At 44.8% G+C, this 20,676-nt stretch overlaps 1 protein-coding gene across 1 annotated transcript; it reads right to left on the bottom strand.

The window, feature by feature from the left end:
- Positions 1-17,744: 17,744 nt before the first annotated feature.
- LOC309399627 (uncharacterized protein) lies at positions 17,745-20,072 on the bottom strand. Its single transcript, XM_081967641.1, has one exon. The coding sequence runs from the start codon at positions 20,059-20,061 to the stop codon at positions 18,421-18,423; it is 1,641 nt and encodes a 546-aa protein (XP_081823767.1). The 5' UTR covers positions 20,062-20,072; the 3' UTR covers positions 17,745-18,420.
- Between the last annotated feature and the right edge of the window lie 604 nt (positions 20,073-20,676).

Genomic DNA, 20,676 nt, shown 5'->3' on the forward strand with positions numbered 1-20,676 from the left:
TAAAAATAAAAAGTTGAATGCTATGTTGTTTTTTGTACTGCATTAGAGTCGAGGAAATTAATGCTTTCCGTTCTAACATACTCTTTTCTCTCTTCCTCCACTATTTTACCCTAAACTTGTATTTTTCTTTATGTTTTGTATTTTATGCTATGATAAACTATTAAAAAATTGAAAACAAACAATTAAGTGCACTGATTGCTTGTGAAGTTTGAACAGCAGAAAACATTGATTCCAGATAAAAGTTCACACGTGACAAATTTATGTCTTAGTCTTTCCCAGCTGGGTTTGTGCCTTTCTTGAAACTTGCAGGTGTATTCAGACACTCAGAATACTCTGTGGTGTAGTGGCTGAAAAAGCAACTTCTCACATATTAAAATAAAGAGCCTTGGTCAGGAATGGGAAAACATGCGTTCTTAAAACTTAAAAAAGAGGTGCAGATTCCCATGTTAAAAAAGCTAATATGTCATGTCAAATTCAGGATGAAGCCTAAAATGTGAAGCTAAAGGATGACACACTTTGTTTAACTTGCTGTGACTCAACTTGCTTTCTTAGACTTTGCCTCAGCCTTCTCCTCCTCTCTTCTGGGCCCTTTCTCAAGGGGTTTCTTGCTGGGGAAATACTTGGTTGTGTAAACAGAGGCATAGAATCAACATCACATGAATTATTTCCACCACCTTATAAAACCTTAGTAAGGCAACACTTGAATACTACATTCAATTTTGGTCACATAATTAAAAAACGTTGTTGAGACGTTGAAAAAAGTGCAAAGAAGAGCAACTGGGATGATGAAGGGCCTGGAGACTAAAGGATATGAAGAACTGGATAAGGCTAGTCTAGAGATAAGAAGGACTAGGGATGATATGATAGCACTGTTCCAATATATGACAATTAACCAGTGGAACAGCTTCCCTGCAGAAGTTGTGGGTGCTTCATCCCTAGATGTTTTTTACAATAGGCTGAACAGCCACTTGTTTCAAATTAAAAGGATGTATAATTATTAAGTATTAAATTAATATATAATTATATATAATTAATTATTAAATTAAATATATTAAGTTTAAAGAGGAAAAAATAATAACTTGGGCTAAGAATTTTGGCTGTGCAATAGAATTAGGTAAATGGCAGAAATTATGGGATGGAAACTATATTTATAAAATGTTGTAGAGATGGCTGTTTTCACCTGCAAGAATAGCAAATATGTACAAAGATAAATCTGTTAATTGTTGATATGGAACCAAATACCCGCTTCGTATTATCATATGTGGTGGACATGTCCAAAAGGAAAGAAGTTTTGGAATAAAACCCATATATGGCTGGAAACTGTGATAACACAACACAAAGACCTAAAACCAGAGATATTCTTGTTGGGCATGCTACCAGGAAATTACAATAAAGGCAATATACGTGTATTCTACATATTGTAATAGCAGATAGGATTGTATACGCACAATACTGGAAAAATGAAGAAACCTCCAGAGATGAGAATATAATTTTAAAAATATTGGAATGTGCAGAAATGGATAGGTTAAGGTTAAAAATGAAAGAAAAAGACAACACGGGACTTGTTTTACAAATGGTTAGTCCACAAAATGTTAGATGGTTGAAAATATGAGAAAATGTGGATTACATGAGAAAGATTTAAAGTGGATTAGTAAATACTTTGTTGGTTATCCACTTGATGTCAATAGGGAAGATATTACTTTTTACAATAATGATTGATATTATCTACTATATGTTTGTATATCAATATGACTGCAATGATTGTCATGATTTTTATAGTTTAACACCTTTGTATCTAGACAATAGAGGGTTCAATATAGAAATGGAACGTTTGATATAAAAACAATAAACGGGGGGAAAAGAATGGACAGGCACTTGTCTGGAATGGTGAAGGGTCTCCTGCTTTAATAGAGGGTTGGAGTAGAAGGCCTCCAAGGTCCATCCACTGCTGTTATTCTGTTATCATTATTCTGTGACTTTGCATGTACACAGAGAGCTTCTGCACCGGAAGCAAATTCCTTGTATGTCTAATCACACTTGACTAAACAAATTATTCAGCTGAATTACTCAGACATATATCTGACTGAAGCTCTTTACACACTCAGGCATATTTAGCATTTTCCCACATGTGAAGTCTTCGATGTGGATGAAGGACTCACCATCAGTAAAGCTCTTTCCACATTCTTTTTTTTAAAATTGGATTTATATGCCGCCCTTCTCCCAAAGGACTCAGGGCGGCGTACAACATTAAAAAACACACATCCCAAAAGTTAAAAAGAAATTAAATACATATCCCAAAAAAAAAAGCCGAATTTATAAGACATTTAAAAATGAGTTAAAATTAACAGGCCAGGCCAGCTTGCTGGAAAAGCCAACTTTTTAGGGCGCGTCGGAAGGACCCGCTCTCCTCCTCCTCCTCCTCCTCCTCCTCTCACGCGGCTCTTCCTTCCTTCCTTCCCCCGCCGGGCTCCTCCGTCCTCCTGCAGGGGAAAAGGAGAGGAGGGTCACGGCTGCGTCCCCTTCCCCGCAGGGAGGCCGAGCCCGAAGCCTCCGCCTCTCACGGTCCTTCCGGCCATGCTGGAGGCAGACATGGCCTCCCTCCTAGCGTCCCGTCTCCCTCCCTGGCCGCCCCCTTTCTCCAAGAAAGACCCACCCAGCAGCTCCCTGGTTGCCCGTTCTTTTCCGGAAGTGGAGGCTTCATGCCCTTTTCCTCCAGACGTCGCGCCTCTTCCTTTGGAGGCTCCGCCTTAAAAGGTCCTCCTGCCAATCCCAACGTCCCCAGAGCGAGCAATCGGTGTCCGCCTTCCTCCAATGAGCCACATAGGCCTGCGTGATGTGGTTGGTTGCTATGGTTCCCCACGGAGGTGGGGGCGTTGGGCTCCCTTTGGGCTTTGGAGTCCTTTCCCCCCTCTTTCCCCCCTATTGAGGCTGGGGGAGGTCAGGGGCTCTTCTGGGGTGGAGACCTTATAGCCGCCTATAAAGGGGAGCCAGAGGGGTCCAGTGATGAAGGCACCAGGGGAGAAAGCAAGAGACGCTCTTTCGGTCCAGCCCACCTCACAGGGTTGTTGTTGGCGGAAGAGAGGAGGGAGGGGTCACCGTGGCTGGGAGGGGGCGGGGCTCAGAGAGCTCCAAAGACCCCTCAGTCCAACCCTGAGCTCCAAATAGTCTCTTTTCTTCCACATCTTCTTCTCCGCCTCATTTGCAGAAATAATAAAGTCAGGATCCAAATGAATAAATGAACTCTCAACATGTGACTCACTCAAGTGTGTTTTTAAATAGCAACTACTTTGCCTCTATTTGATGCAGGACAATTCTTCTTACTTGATATAAAGAATTCTGAATTCTTGCACAAAAGGAGAGAGTCTCCAGTTAAATAGGACTTAAGGAGGAGAATCTCCTGCCAATGGTTCCTGCTAGTGAATTTCCTCATAGAAATCAATACCTCATTGTTGGAAAAAGGAAATCATGTCATTTGATATGATCCAAGTTGGATTCTTTCTGGTCTCCTTAACTACTGAATCCCTCAACCTTTGGAACTTGGGTAAAAGAGGGTCTTCAAGCTGTGCAGTATTTTCTTTGGCAGAAGTTGTTTAAGGGGACAGGATTTTTTTTCTATCTACTGAATTGTTTTATTATTTTGGGAGTCACAAAAAGGTGTCTCACCTAAGCAGAAACCATGGAGGGAGATGACCTGGGATGATGGGACACACAAAAGAGCATGGCAAAAGAAAGGAAAAGCGATGGGAAGCTCATCCAGAGCTACATTTAATGAGTGGAGCTTCCCTTGACAGAGGCAGTCTACATACAATAATCTGCCTTTTGTGAGAAATGGGGAAATTCAGTGATTGATTTGGTCACCTCCTGCACACAATTTCCTGACATTGGTGTACTTGTAAAAGGAGGAGCAGGTGACCTTTGGTAGGATGCCAAGGGAGGCCTGTCATCTCTTAGAGGCTTCATGACCTCATCCATGCAGGCTAAACTGCCAGGTATCAGAGTGAAGATGCCCTCCAAGAGGTTAGTCAGACTTCAGAAGGGCTCTGGGAAATCTCCAAGAGGTAGGTTGGTGTCCAAAGGGCTCCTGGACTCTGGGAAATCTTCCCTCTATTTGCAGCCAATTCATCAGTTGTATTCCAAGGCCAAAAATGTCCATTTGGGCCCTTCTTAGGAAAGGGAAGCAGGGAGAAAATCAGAACACCCAGCCCTGTTTCCTGTTTTTTTAAATTTTTGGTTCATCATTTTAAATCAAGTCTTAATCTCCAAACTCAGGCATCAATTTTGGTGTGGAGATGGAAAGAACGTGATTACCTGAATTTGAGAGACTTTGAGAGAAGCAAAGGAGCTTCTTTGTCCACCTGAAAACACAGATAATAAGTAATAATTTGAACTTATGTTTACTTTTGTTTCAGGTCCACCTTTCTTGGGGGCGGGGGTCAGCATGTCAAGACTGACTAGCACTGTCACCTATATTCTATTTCACTCCCACCTGGATAACGAAAAGGGAGTGGGATGGAATGCAATGGTTGGGGGAATGCAACGCTTTCCCGTGAGAAATTACTCCCACCGCAAGGACATCCCAACCAGATTTCCCAGCATGGCTGGTTTCTTCCCATAACAAAATGAGCAAAAGTGATAGAGGGACATAATGGACCGTGGGTGGCCCATGGGGAAAGGGGGAATGAACTATGCCAAAAGTAGGGCTAACCTTTTACCAAATAATCTCAATTTACTGTGAAATCGGTTGAAACTGATCTGGGGCGTAAATTTTGATTTACGAGTAAACTTTCTTCTAATCGAAAGAAATTAAAATGGCAGGGAGAGAATGACTGCATGCAGCCTGTGCTGATTTTAAATCGACATTTGATTCCATTTTGAGAGAAATCATTATGAGGAACTTGGAAAATACAGTATAAAGGGTGTTTCTCATTCAGCAATTGTGCAAACCATCCTTTTCAGAAAAGTCTCCCAGGGCTGTACTTAGACCTCCACCATCCACAGAACCATCCTGTGGATGGTTCCACAGGACCATCTCCTACATATACCTGCCTCAATCCATACAATCCCCAATTGGCCTTTGAAGTGCCAGCTGAAAAAGCAATAACTTGTTTTCAGGCGTCGCTTGCTGAAACGTAAAAGATGACCCTCAATCCATTCCCTCCCCCCTTTCTTTCCCAAGAAGGAAATTCAAAGTACAAGATAGGCAGGAAAACAGTTATAAAGTGAGGAACGTGCCCAGGCCTCCCACTAAACCAGAAAGGCAGTGTCCGATAGGGATCTATGGGACCTGGCAGAGAGTCCCTTGTAGCGGTTTCTACTGGAAGACAAGGGGACCATTCAGAGAATCCAACTGACAAGAGTTTCAGATGTCTGGGGAGGGTCTTACATGGTACCCACCTTTGGAAAACCAACATAGAGGGTCGAGGATCTTCCTTTCCTAAGGGACCGGGTTGGGGCAGGCCTGATGCGGGTTTGCCCCCCTGCAAATAATGGGCTGCTCATAATGAAGACAACACACAGGTTTCTTGATTACACGAGTGGCCCAGAACGTTATCTGAAGCCTGCTTTTATTAAGAGCTGATAAGGAAATAAAAGCATCCTAATTTATTATTGGTTACAATAAGCATTTCTGCCTAAATATGGTTATATTTAGCTCTACCTGCTTAAGCGCTTTTACCACGTGTTTCCTATGCTGCTAGTAACTTCCTCAGTTTGAAAGTCCCTGTTAAGATGGTTTCGATATTACTTTAGCTTTGCAAGCACAGCTTTCTAATTTGGGTCCTCCCAGTGGGCATCCATCTCAACTCGCATATTACTACTCAATTTATTCCAGTCCCAAATTCCATATATGTGTTCCAATCAGGAAAACTGATCTGCACACATACCATGGTGACCTTGTTCCCACAGCCTGACACTTGATTTCTGCCATGGCACACTTGGTCAAATTAGGCAGAGAGTTGTAAGATCATTTAAAGGCATCCTTAGAGTAATCTAATAAAGAGGTTTCCCTTCATGAAAAAATGGACGACACTCGGGATTCATTTTACACATTTACACAGTAGAAAAAGTACAAAACAGATGATTCGATGGAAGAAATTCTGCTCAGTTACATCACAGAAATGGACAATCAGTCAAACATCCCATAATATTAAGCACAACCTTTTGTAAAGGCTTAAAAGGAGAACGTTTGCCTGGGGAAAGGAGTCACGTAAACCTATTGCGAAAAGGTACAATTTGAGCCAGTTAAAATGCCTAGCATGTACACTTTAAAACATTCTTCATTTTGAAGTTAGACAGTTGAGTGGGCAGGGGGTCCAATCCTCAAGACCTCTAGAGCCCAATTCCAAGGAAAAGCCACCAAATAACCAATCATACAAGGCAGAGGGGTGTAAAGAGAAAGAAGAAGAAAACAAGGGAAAACACAGAGAAGTAGAGTGATAGAAAGGATGGAAAACACAGAGACTGAGTAGGAGATACAAGAAACATATCCAAGATCCAAGGAGGACTCTAATCTCTATATACTGTATGAACGCTCAATAGACAGGGGGAAGCTGAAATACTAATACACAAAGGTATGTATGATATAGTTGCTATTAGTGAAACATGGTGGGATGAAACTCATGACTGAGTTGGATGGATTGATTTGTAACTGGCTGACAAATTACTCAACGGTTGGTCCTTAATGGTACTATATGTACAGGAAAAGAAGGAAGCACTGGGGTACCACTATGTTCCAACTTAGGCCGAGGACTTTTCAATATCTTCATAAATGTCTTAAATGAGGGACTTGATGGGGGACACATCAAATTTGCAGATAATACTAAGAGAGTAGGAATAGCCAACAGCTTAAATTACAGACTCAAGATCCATATTCCCCTGTAATAACACCTGGCTTTATTAACTTTTGTGGCCCCAAATTATCACTATGCCTTATTTTGGTGGAAACACAATTTTAGGGTGATTATAGGTTTTCTCTCCAGGGTGGATTCTTTGATGTGTGTCAAGGTTTCCTCTCCAACCAAAGCTCTTTCCACACTCTTTCCACCGATATGTTTTTTCTCCTGAGTGGATTTTTTGATGTATGCAAAGGTTTCATCTCTGAATGAAGCTCGTTGTACACTCGACATTTATGTGGTTTGTCTCCTGAGTGGATTCTTCGATGTTCATACAAATGTCCTTTCCGACTGAAACACTTTCCACATTCGAGGCATTTATGTGGTTTTTCTCCTGTGTGGATTATTTGATGTTGACGGAGGTGTGGAGCACTAGTGAAACTGTTTCCACACTCCAGGTATCTGTAGGGTTTTTTCCCCGAGTAGATCGTTTGATGTTTATAAAGGTTGTTCATATGACTGAAGCTCTTTCCACACTCCAGGCTATTATGAGGTTTTTCTCCTGAATGGATCTTAAGATGCTTCTGAAGATGTCCGTTATTTTTGAAGGATTTTTCACATTAGTGGCATTCCTTCCTTCCTCCTAGATCCTTTGGGGATTGTCAGGTCTTCGAAAGGACGTTCTGCCCTACAGGCATATATTCGGTTATTTTCCCCAATGGATCCTTTGATGTGTATAAAGGTGGCTACTCTGACTGAAGCTCTTTCCACACTCCAGGCATTTGTGAGGTTTTTCCCCTGAGTGGATCCTTTGATGTTGATAAAGGTTGCCCCTATGACTGAAGCACTTTCCACACTCCAGACATTTATGAGGTTTTTCTCCTGAGTGGATCCTTTGATGTTTATAAAGGTCGCTCCTCCGACTGAAGCTCTTTCCACACTCCAGACATTTATGAGGTTTTTCTCCTGAGTGGATCCTTTGATGTCTATAAAGGTCGCTCCTCCGACTGAAGCTCTTTCCACATTTCAGGCATTTATGAGGGTTTTCTCCTGTGTGGATCCTTTGATGTCTATAAAGGTGGCTACTCTGACTGAAGCTCTTTCCACACTCCAGGCATTTATGAGGTTTCTCTCCAGTGTGAATCCTTTGATGGTTATAAAGGTGGCTACTCTGACTGAAGCTCTTTTCACACTCCAGGCATTTATGAGGTTTTTCTCCTCTGTGGATCCTTTGATGTTGATAAAGGTTGCTCCTCTGACTGAAGCTCTTTCCACATTTCAGGCATTTATGAGGTTTTTCTCCTGTGTGGATCCTTTGATGTCTATAAAGGTGGCTACTCTGACTGAAGCTCTTTCCACATTTCAGGCATTTATGAGGTTTCTCTCCTGTGTGAATCCTTTGATGGTTATAAAGGTGGCTACTCTGACTGAAGCTCTTTTCACACTCCAGGCATTTATGAGGTTTTTCTCCTGTGTGGATCCTTTGATGTTGATAAAGGTTGCTCCTCTGACTGAAGCTCTTTCCACACTCCAGGCATTTATGAGGGTTTTCTCCTGTGTGGATCCTTTGATGTATATAAAGGCTGCTCCTCTGACTGAAGCTCTTTCCACACTCCAGGCATTTATGAGGTTTTTCTCCTGTGTGGATCCTTTGATGTATATAAAGGCTACTCCTCTGACTGAAGCTCTTTCCACACTCCAGACATTTATGAGGTTTTTCTCCTGTGTGGATCCTTTGATGTTTATAAAGGCTGCTCCTCAGACTGAAGCTCTTTCCACACTCCAGGCATTTATGAGGTTTTTCTCCTGTGTGGATCCTTTGATGTTGATAAAGGTTGCTCCTCTGACTGAAGCTCTTTCCACACTCAAAGCATTTATGAGGTTTTTCTCCTGTGTGGATCCTTTGATGTTGATAAAGGTTGCTCCTCAGAATGAAGCTCTTTCCACACTCCAGGCATTTATGAGGTTTTTCTCCTGTGTGGATCCTTTGATGTTGATAAAGGTTGCTCCTCAGATTGAAGATCTTTCCACACTCCAGGCATTTATGTGGTTTTTCTTCTGTGTGGATCCTTTGATGTCTATAAAGGTTGTTCCTCTGACTGAAGCCCTTTCCACACTCCAGGCATTTATGAGGTTTTTCTCCTGTGTGGATCCTTTGATGTTGATAAAGGTTGCTCCTCTGACTGAAGCTCTTTCCACACTCAAAGCATTTATGAGGTTTTTCTCCTGTGTGAATCCTTTGATGTTGATAAAGGTTGCTCCTCAGAATGAAGCTCTTTCCACACTCCAAGCATTTATGACGTTTTTCTCCTGTGTGGATCCTTTGATGCTGATAAAGGCTGCTCCTGTCACTGAAGCTCTTTCCACACTCCAGGCATTTATGAGGTTTTTCTCCTGTGTGGATCCTTTGATGTGTATAAAGGTTGCTCCTCTGACTGAAGCTCTTTCCACACTCAAAGCATTTATGAGGGTTTTCTCCCATGTGGATCCTTTGGTGTCTTTGAAGATTTCCATTTCTTTTGAAGGATTTTTCACATTCCGGGCACTGATATACAATTCCTTCCACCTGGATGCTTTGGTGATTCCGGGGTCTTCTGAAGGAACCTCCGCCCTCCAGGACCGTCTCAGGGTCTCCGCCCGTTTCCTCTTCCGAGCATCGCCCTCCAGGCAGGGCCCTTTCCCGGGGTCCCCCTGGGCTCATCCCTCCTGTAGCCCCGGGGCGTCCCGGCCTTTCTCGGCTGTCCCCTGGAGTAGTCGCGCCGGGACCGGGCAGGGCCTCATCCCGGGCAGCGCTTCTTTCCTTTCCCCGCCGGGCTCTTCCGTCCTCCTGCAGGCAAGAGAGAGGGGGGGGCGGGTCACAGCTGCTTTCCCTTCTCCGCAGGGGAGACCCAGGCCGAAACCTCCGCCTCCCAGGGGCCTCCCTCCCAGGACTCTTCTGACCGCAGAGCCTCTCAGTCTACGACTCGCACCCGTCCGCGCGTCCTATCTGCATCCGGGCACTTCCGTCGCCTAATCTCACACGTCTCTCCGTCGCTCCTCTGATTGCGTAACTCTGGGCGAGGCCTCTTCCTCTCCTCCCCTGTCGCTCGCGTCCGTTTCTTCGATTGCGAAGAAAACTTTCTCTTCGGGGCCGGAGTAAATTTGCATGCGGCGCCTTCTACGCCATCCCATTGGCGGTGCCCGCTTTGTGACCCCGCCCCTCGATCCTTACTGGCGTGCCGTTCTGGCCGGTGGGCGTCTGGACTCCTCCCCCTTTGGCTCCGCCCCTTTTGCTGGCTCTTCCCATCCGCTCCCTTCCGCCCTGCGTGGCCTATCCGCCGTTCCTGCCTTAGTTCGCCCCTCCCCCCAACCTGGTCCCTTTTCGATACGGCGCTGCTCTGACAGGAGGGGGGGAATTGTGCAGCCTTCCCTCTGCAGGCCTACCTCGCAGGGTTGTTCGGAGGGGGGGAGAGGAGTCCAGATTGACCCCCGGAAAGTGCCTAAGGAGGGGAGGGGGCGGAACGGCTGGGGGGGGAGGGAGTCGTCTGTCGTTCCCCTCCTCTGGTGCCCCCCAACTTCCTCTTTCTCCCTCCCACTGCTCCTCACCCCCTGCCTCTTTCCCCCCATCCCCTCCCTTTCCTTCTCACCCCCTGCCCCTCCTCTTCTCCCCACGCCTGCCCTTCTTCTGGGACCCCCACCCCTCTTCTTTCACCCCCCCACCCCTGCTCCACCCTTTTCGTCTCCCCACACCTCTCCTTTTCCCCACCCCCTGCCTCTCTTTGCCCCCATCCCCTCCCTTTCCTTCTCCCCACGCCTGCCCTTCTTCTGGGACCCCCACCCCTCTTCTTTCACCCACCCCCCACCCCTGCTCCACCCTTTTCTTCTCCCCACACCTCTCCTTTTCCCCACCCCCTGCCTCTCTTTGCCCCATCCCCTCCCTTTCCTTCTCACCCCCTGCCCCTCCTCTTCTCCCCACGCCTGCCCTTCTTCTGGGACCCCCACCCCTCTTCTTTCACCCCCCCTCTGCTCCACCCTTTCCTTCTCCCCACACCTCTCCTTTTCCCCACCCCCTGCCTCTCTTTGCCCCCATCCCCTCCGTTTCCTTCTTCCCACCCTTGCCCTTCTGGTGCCCCCCCCTCCCTCCCTTAAGCTCTGCAGTCTTTTGTTGTGGCAGAATCTGTTCCAGGGAGCCTGGAATTCCTTTTCCTGGCCTGGATCTGTGGAGGAGAAATGAGGCCTGAAGTTCAAAACTCGGGGAGAGAATTTCTGCCCCCTCAAACGTCTCACCATCCTTTCTCTGGAGGCCTTTGGGTGAAAGAGGCTTCAGCCCCCAGGCAGAAATAATGGAGGGAGCTCACCTGGGATGATGGAACGAAACACAACATGGCAACCGAAAGGGAATTCAATGGGAGGTTGACCCAAGGATGTATAAATGAGTCTTAGTGGAGCCTCCCTAGAAAGGGGCAGTCTACATGCAACAATGTCTTCTATGAGAAATGGGCAGCTTGAGCGATTTGTCTCCTTGCCTCCTACAGATATTTTGCCTCACATTGTTGCAGGTAGAAAAGGTGGAGCAGGGGAGGTTTGATAGGCACCTGTCATCTCCTTGGGAATTCTGATGGCTTTATGACATCATCCATGCAGCCTAAGCTGCCAGTTACTCTCAGTTGCCAGAGTGAAGATGCCACCCAAGAGGTTGGTCAGTCTTCAGAGGGGCTCCTGGGCTCTGGGGAAGCTTCCCTCTATTTGTAGCCCATTTATCAGAGTTGTATTCCAAATCTTCAACTCAATTTCTGCTCTCAGGAAAGGGGAGGTGGGTGAAGATGTGCTCCAGAGAACACCCAGCTCCCTTCCTTCTTCCTTTTAATTAGTCCTTGATCGTTTTTAATCATGTGGGATTGTTGCTTCTAAAGCCAGGGGCTCCCAGTTTGGTCTGGAGCTGAAAAGAGCTGAATTTCCTCCACTTTGGGGAGACTTTTACCTTTGTAAAGGGGCTTCTTTGCTCACCTGAACATACAAATACAAATCACCAAGAAATTCAAGCAAAGCAAAAATGGTTGATTAAGGGTCATGTAAAGAAATATAATATTCAGTCCAAGTGACACATCAGTAAGCAAATGACCAAACTGTCATTCCCTCATTGGACAATAATGACTGCAAAAGTTGATGGGAGTTAGCAGAGGTAGCTAAACGGACTGATTAAAGAACATAATTTTGTTTCTACTTGGAAACCACTTTTGGACTTTGGGCTTAAGGTGGGAAAAAAACGTTGATTTTGGGTTTTGTCAATTCGATTTGATGCTACAGAAACTATGTATTATATAAAAATAAAAAGTTGAATGCTGTGGGATTGAATTGGTTGTGCTCTTGGTCACGTACTCATGTCTGACAGGATATGTGGATTGTCTGTAAGGAACCTTGATTCTTTGAATGGTGATAATTAACTCCTTATGTGTACTTTTACGTGTAACTAATTATCTTTTGGTGCTTTAGACTTTCATGTGTATTGAATAAATAGGGTGTGCCGGGCTTTGCTCGGGGCTACCTATCCCAAGGACAATCCTTGTGCCCAGTCTCTTTCATGGGTAGCCGGGAAAATCACCACAGAATGCTATGTCGTTTATTGTACTGCATTAAAGGAATCGAGGAAATTAATGCTTTCCCCTCTACCGGACTCTTTCCTCTCTTCCTCCACTATTTTACCCTAAACTTGTATTTTTCTTTGTTTTGTATTTTATGCTATGATAAACTAATTAAAAAATTGAAAACAATAATTAAGTGCACTGATTGCTTGTGAAGTTTGAACAGCAGAAAACATTGATTCCAGAGAAAAGTTAACACGTGACAAATTGATGTCTTAGTCTTTCCCAGCTGGGTTTGTGTCTCTCTTGAAACTTGCAGGTGTATTCAGACACTCAGAATACTCTGTGGTGTAGTGGCTGAAAAAGCAACTTCTCACATATTAAAATAAAGAGCCTTGGTCAGGAAGGGGAAAACACACAATCTTAAAACTTTAAAAAGAGGTGCAGATTCCCATGTTAAAAAAGCTAATATGTCATGTCAAATTCAGGATGAAGCCTAAAATGTGAAGCTAAAGGATGAAACACTTTGTTTAACTTGCTGTGACTCAACTTGCTCTCTTAGACTTTGTCTCAGCCTTCTCCTCCTCTCTTCTGGGCCTTTTCTCAAGGGGTTTCTTGCTGGGGAAATACTTGGTTGTGTAAACAGAGGCATAGAATCAACATCAGGTGAACTATTTCCACCACCTTATAAAACCTTAGTAAGGCCACACCTAAATACTACATTCAATTTTGGTCACATTATTACAAAACGTTGTTGAGACGTTGAAAAAAGTGCAAAGAAGAGCAACTGGGATGATGAAGGGCCTGGAGACTAAAGGATATGAAGAACTGGATAAGGCTAGTCTAGAGATAAGAAGGACTAGGGATGATATGATAGCACTGTTCCAATATATGACAATTAACCAGTGGAACAGCTTCCCTGCAGAAGTTGTGGGTGCTTCATCCCTAGATGTTTTTTACAATAGACTGAACAGCCACTTGTTTCAAATTAAAAGGATATATAATTATTAAGTATTAAATTAATAATATAATTAAATATATTAAGTTTAAAGAGGAAAAAGGAAAAAACAATAACTTGGGCTAAGAATTTTGGCTATGCAATAGAATTAGGTAAATGGCAGAAATTATGGGATGGAAACTATAATATTTATAAAATGTTGTAGAGATGGATGTTTTTACCTGCAAGAATAGCGAATATGTACAAAGATAAATCTGTTAATTGTTGATATGTAACCAAATACCCGCTTCGTATTATCATATGTGGTGGACATGTCCAAAAGGAAAGAAGTTTTGGAATAAAACCCATATATGGCTGGAAACTGTGATAACACAACACATAGACCTAAAACCAGAGATATTCTTGTTGGGCATGCTACCAGGAAATTACAATAAAGGCAATATACGTGCAATTCTACATATTGTAATAGCAGATGTATACGTACAATACTGGAAAAATGAAGAAACCTCCAGAGATGAGAATATAATTTAAAAAATATTGGAAGTTGCAGAAAACAGATAGGTTAATGTTAAAAATGAAAGAAAAAGACAAAACAGGAGTTATATTACAAATGGTTAGTCAACAAAAACAGAGGTTAGATGGTTGGAAATATGAGAAAATGTGGATTACATGAGAAAGAGTTAAAGTGGATTAGTAAATACTTTGTTGGTTATCCACTTTATGTCAATATGGAAGATATTACTTTTTACAATAATGATTGATATTATCTACTATATCTATATCGATATGATTGTGATGATTTTTATAGTTTAATACCTTTGTACCTGGACAACAGAGTGTTCAATATAGAACTGGACCTTTTGATATAAAAACAATGAATTGGGGAAAAAAGAATGGACAGGCATTTGTCTGGAATGGTGAAGGGTCTCCTGCTTTAATAGGGGGTTGGAGTAGAAGGCCTCCAAGGTCCATCCACTGCTGTTATTCTGTTATCATTATTCCGGGACTTTGCGTGTACACAGAGAGCTTCTGCACCGGAAGCAAATTCCTTGTTCACACTTGACTAAACAAATTATTCAGCTGAATTACTGAGACATATATCTGACTGAAGCTCTTTCCTCACTCAGGGATATTTAGCATTTTCCCACATGTGAAGTCTTCGATGTGGATGAAGGACTCCACCATCAGTAAAGCTCTTTCCACATTCAAGGCATTTATATGATTTTTCTCCTATGTGAATCATTTGATGTTTATAGAGTTCACTCAAATTGAGTTCCTCGCATTCCACTTTCCAGGCAATTATAGGGTTTCTCTCCAATGTGGATTGTTTGATGTTCGTCAATGTCTCCCCTCCAATTGAAGCTCTTTCCTCACTCCAGACATTCATGTGGTTGTTCTCCTGTGTGAATCCTTTCATGTCTCTGCAGGTCTCTTCTCGTACTGAAGCTGTTGCCACATTCGGGGCATTTATAGGGCTTCTCTCCAGTATGGATTTTGGGATGATGATGATGGAGGCCTGAAGCCTCAGTGAAGCTCTTTCCACACTCCAGGCATTTCAATGGTTTCTGTCCTGCGTGGATCCTGAGATCCCTTTGAAGGTGGCAATTTCTTTTGAAGGATTTTTCACATTCCCCGCATTGATATTTCCTTCCTTCCTTCTGGATCCTTTGGGGATTCCGGGGTCTTCCAAAGGACCCTCCGCCCTCCAGTACCGTCTCGGGGTCTCCGCCCGTTTCCTCCTCCCCGCTTCGCCCTCCAGGCAGCGACCTTTCCCGGGGGGGGGGCTTGCACTCAGTTCTCCAGTAGCACCAAAGCCTCTACGCTTTCTTCCGTGGAAGCCGCGCCAGAATCGAGCATGGCTGCTCTGCTGGGCCCGCTCTCCTCCGCCTGTTCTCGGGCGGCGCTTCTTTCCTTCCCCGCCGGGCTCCTCTGTCCTACTGCAGGGGAGAGAAAGAGGCGAGTCACGGCTACGTCCTCCGCCTGTGACGTTCTTTTCGAGCATGCTGCAGGCGGACACAGCTTCCCTACCAGCGTCCCATCTCCCTCTCGGACCTGCCCCCCCCCAGACTGGGCCTCCTTCTCCCATCCCCCCTTATATGGACTGCAACTCCCATCATCCCCTGCGCCCAAACTGCATTATCCGGGCTACAGAGCTCCCTCGTTCCCGGAAGTGGAGGCTTCATGCCCTTTTTTCTCCAGAGGTTCTGCCTCTTCCTTTGGAGGCTCATCCCCAAGGAGTCCTCCTGCCAATCGCCGGCCTCTCCAGTGACCAATAGGCCTTCTTTCATCTAGCGGGATGACGCCTGCGCAGTGTCGATGGTTGCTATGGTTCCTTATGGAAGGTGGGGCGGAGGGCTCCATTTGAACTCTGCGGTCTATCCCCCCCTCTTCCCCCTATTGAGGCCGGGGGAGGTCAGGGGCTCTTCTAGGGCGGAGACCTTATAGCCGCCTATAAAGGGGAGCCAGTGGGGTCCAGTAGGGAGAAAGCAAGGGAGCCTGAGTTCAAGTGTGGGGCAGCCGCTCTTTCGGTCCAGCCCACCTTACAGGGTTGTTGTTGGCGGAAGAGAGGAGGGAGGGGTCACCGTGGCTGGGAGGGGGAGGGGCTCAGAGAGCTCCAAAGACCCCTCAGTCCAACCCTGAGCTCCAAATAGTCTCTTTTCTTCCACATCTTCTTCTCTGCCTCATTTGCAGAAATAATAAAGTCAGGATCCAAATGAATAAATAAACTCTTAACATGTGACTCACTCAAGTCTGTTTTTAAATAGCAACTACTTTGCCTCTATTTGATGCAGGACAATTATTCTTCCTGGATATAAGAATTCTGAATTGATGCACAAAAGGAGACTGTCTCCAGTTAAATAGGACCTAAGGAGGAGAATCTCCTGCCAATGGGTCCTGGTAGTGAATTTTCTCATAGAAATCAATACCTCAGTTGGAAAAACGAAACAGGAAATCATGCAATGTTGATAGGATCCACGTTGGATTCTTTTTGGGTCTCTTTTAACTGCTGGATCCCTTAACATTTGGAACTTGGTCAAAAGAGGGTCCATTTTCACTTGCAGTTCATAAGCAAAACAAACTAAAAGCAAAATAAAGGTTTCCCCTTTTGCATTTGAGCATACAAGAAGGGACAGGAAAGGGAAATAGGAAAGAGAAAGAAGGAAAGATGAGAAGAGGGCAAGGGAGGAAGATTATAATGAGAGAAGGAGGGTCTGAGGGAAGTCCTGCCTTGGTCACTTAGCCACTTGGTCACTTAGCCACTCCAGGTGTCCCCAACAGAAGACAGTGAGATGGCCACGCCTACCCTGAAAACACCCATTTCTTCCCCCCCCTTCCGAGGTCACAGATAACCCTGATCCGGTCCTGAATGAAATCGAGTTTCACTGGCAGTGTGTTAGGAAAACAAACTAAAAGAAAAAAAACTTTTCAACTTAAGTGTGGAAGAAGGGACAGGAAAGGGAAGGTGAGAAGAAAGGAGGAAAAATAAGGAAAGGGGAAGGAGGAAGAATGAAGAGGGAAGGAAAAAGAAGGGAGGGCGGAAGATTATAATGAGAGAGGGAGGGTCTGAGGGAAGTCCTGCCTTGGTCAGTTAGCCACCCCAGGTGCCCCCAACAGAAGTGACCATGAGATGGCCATGCCTACCCTGAAAGCACCCATCTGTTCCCCCCTCCCCCTGGTCAAAAACAACCCTGGTGCGGCCCTTTTGACATCAGGGAACAAGATGAATCTTTTGCTGATCATTTAGCTGATGAACAGAAATGCTTTCACGATTCTGACAACTGGGAAACACCTAGTCTCTGCACCTAGTGGGAGATCGAACAGGTCCCTAATGAGTCTTATTCATTTAAAACATTCTTATAACTGCCCACCTTTCAGTCAGCTCTGTGCAGCTCGCAAAAAGCAGTTTTAAAAACTATACAACACGTAAAACATAAAACATTGAAAATAAAAACCAACAAAGGACTGACGTGAATCAATGCCAATTTCTCATTCTCTGATCTCCCAGGGCCTGGAGAAAAGCCAGGTGTTTAAGGCTAAAAGGGTGCAGGCCCCTTGAGAATATTGCTTGTGTCTCGCAAAGCGATATTTTTGTTGGCCTTAGAGATTCTCTCTCGTGGTTCCTACTGGAAGACAAGGGGACCATTCAAGGAATCCAATTGACAAGAGTTTCAGATATCTGGGGATGGTCTCTTTGCAAAACCCACATAGATTGTATCAACCAATGACAGGGAGCAGCTCTTTCACACTCACAAAAATGAAGGCCAAATTAGCTCTACATTCAACCAGGGAACGCTTGCTTCAATTGGGATCTGAGCGGGATGACTGTTTAAAGGCAATTCGTTAGACTATTGTAGCAAAGAGATTTCCATCAATGAAAAGAGAAAATTCAGGACGAAGAATTAGGTTTCATTTTATATTCAATACAGTAGAAAAAGTAGAAAACAAGAATTGATCGCATGGAAAAAATCACCCTGTTCAGTTACAGTTACATTAAAGACATGGACAGTAACATCCCATAATATTAAGCATGACAACTGAAATGAGCATTGCATTAAAAAAACATTCACATGGGAAACGGCATCATGAGTCAACCTAAGTCTCTTCTGAAAAAGTACAATTTCAGGAGGTTGAAACAACATGTACAATTGAAAAAGTCCTTTGTTATTCAGCCTGGGAAAGTCCCTTATTTGGCAGTTATTATTTACCCTTATTATCTTTTTTACTCAACCCTCATAGTAGAATGATTACAATTATTATCATGAATATCCTTATTCTGCTTTGTAGGTACAATGAAAGGTTATACACTCGAGATAAATTCTTAGCGTGTGTATTCACACTATTAAATACGCAATTCAATTCTATTTCTGAGATACATTCTGTGACTTCTCACATTCAGACATGTTTATGATTTTTCTCCCACATGAATTCTTTGGTGTCCATGGAGGCCTCTACGCTCAATATAGCTCTTTCCACACTCAAGACATTTATATGATTTTTCTCATGAATGGATTATTTGATGCTGCGTAAGTTTTCCTCTCTGACCGAAGCTCTTTCCACACTAGAGAAATTGTTATGGTTTTTCTGAGTGGATTCTTTGATGTCTGTCAAGGTTTACTCTCCAACGGTAGCTTTTCCCACATTCTTTACATTGATATCTTTTTTCTCCTGTGTGGATTCTTTGATGGATATAAAGATAGCTCCTCTGACTGAAGCTCTTTCCACATTCCAGGCATTTATATGGTTTTTCTCCTGAATGGACCCTTAGATGGCTTTGAAACCGGTCATTTCTCCTGAATAATTTTTCACATTCTGGGCATTGGAATTTCTTTCCTTGTTCCTGGATACATTGGGGATTCCAGGGTCTTCCTAAGGACTCTCCTCCCTCCAGGCATTTCTTCAGTTTCTCTCTCCAATGGATCCCTTCATGTCTATAAAGCTTGCTCCTCTGACTGAAGCTCTTTCCACACTCCATGCATTTATGAGGTTTTTCTCCTGTGTGGATCCTTTGATGTTTATAAAGGTTGCTCCTGTGACTGAAGCTCTTTCCACACTCCATGCATTTATGAGGTTTTTCTCCTGTGTGGATCCTTTGATGGTTATAAAGATGGCTCCTCTGACTGAAGCTCTTTTCACACTCCATGCATTTATGAGGTTTTTCTCCTGTGTGGATCCTTTGATGTCTATAAAGGTTGCGCCTGTCACTGAAGCTCTCTCCACACTCCAGGCATTTATGAGATTTTTCTCCTGTGTGGATCCTTTGATGTATATAAAGGCTGCTCCTCTGACTGAAGCTCTTTCCACACTCCATGCATTTAAATGGTTTCTCTCCTGTGTGGATCCTTTGATGTCTATAAAAGTTGCGCCTGTCACTGAAGCTCTTTCCACACTCCAGGCATTTATGAGGTTTTTCTCCTGTGTGGATCCATTGATGTTCATAAAGGCTGCTACTCTGACTGAAGCTCTTTTCACACTCCATGCATTTAAATGGTTTTTCTCCTGAATGGACCCTTAGATGGGTCTGAAGATGGCCGTTTCTCTTGAAGGATTTCTCACATTCTGGGCACTGATATTTCTTTCCTGCCTCCTGGATCCTTTGGGGATTCCGGGGTCTTCCGAAGGACCCTCCGCCCTCCAGGCATTTCTTCAGTTCCTCTCTCCAATGGATCCTTTGATGTCTATAAAGGTGACTCCTCTGACCGAAGCTCTTTCCACACTCCAGGCATTTATGAGTTTTTTCTCCTGTGTGGATCCTTTGATGGTTATAAAGGTGACTCCTCTGACCGAAGCTCTTTCCACACTCCAGGCATTTATGAGGTTTTTCTCCTGTATGGATCCTTTGATGTGTATAAAGGGAGCTCCTCTGACCGAAGCTCTTTCCACACTCCAGGCACTTATGAGATTTTTCTCCTGAGTGGATCCTTTGATGTCTATAAAGGCTGCTCCTCTCACTGAAGCTCTTTTCACACTCCATGCATTCAAATGGTTTCTCTCCTGAATGGACCCTTAGGTGGCTCTGAAGAAGGTCGTTTCTCTTGAAGGATTTCTCACATTCCGGGCACTGATATTTCTTTCCAACCTCCTGGATCCTTTGGGGATTTCCGGGTCTTCCGAAGGACCCTCCGTCCTCCAGGACCGTCTCGGGGTCTCCGTCCACCTCCTCCTCCCCGCATCGCCCCCCAGGCAGCCTTTCCCGCAGACCCCCTGGGCTCATCCTTCCTGCAGGCCCGGAGCCTCCCGGCCTTTCCCCGCCGTGTCTTGGGGAAGCCGCGCCGGAACCTCCTGCTCTCAGGCGGCGCTTCTTTCCTTCTTTCCTCCAACGGGCTCCTCCGTCGTCCTGCAGGAGAGAGAGAGAGAGAGAGGCCGGTCACGGCTGCGTCCCCTTCCCCGCAAGAGAGGCCCTGCCCAAATCCTCCGCGTCACGTGGGCCCGAAAGAGACCCCCCCGGACTTCAAATCCCAGCATCCCTTGTGCCAAACCTGCATCATCCGGGCTCCACTGTCACCGATTCAGGAAGCTCCCTTGTTGCCAGTCTGTTTCCGGAAGTGGAGGCTTCACGCCCTTTCTCCAGAAGTTCCGCCTGTTCCTTTGCAGAGACCCCGTCCTGCCAATCGCCGCCCTCCATAGTGCGACCAATCGGCGTCCGCCTTCCTCCAACCAGCCAGATGGTCCCCTGGCGGTGTTGATGGTTGCTATGGTTCCCCGCGGAGGTGGGGGCGGAGGGCTCCCTTTGATCTTTGGGCTTCTTCCCCCCCCCCCAACTCTTATTTCTAGCTAGAAAGCAAAACTGGGCCACCGTTTTAGTCTCCCCCACTTAACAGCAGGCAGA

This window comes from Natrix helvetica, assembly GCF_964273705.1.
Source record: "Natrix helvetica genome assembly, chromosome: 15".
In the NCBI taxonomy this organism is placed as follows: Eukaryota; Metazoa; Chordata; class Lepidosauria; order Squamata; family Natricidae; genus Natrix; species Natrix helvetica.

Bases quoted from the DNA above. Each gene is read 5' to 3' on its own strand.
- LOC309399627 (XM_081967641.1), bottom strand. From the start codon at position 20,061: ATGAGCCCAGGGGGTCTGCGGGAAAGGCTGCCTGGGGGGCGATGCGGG.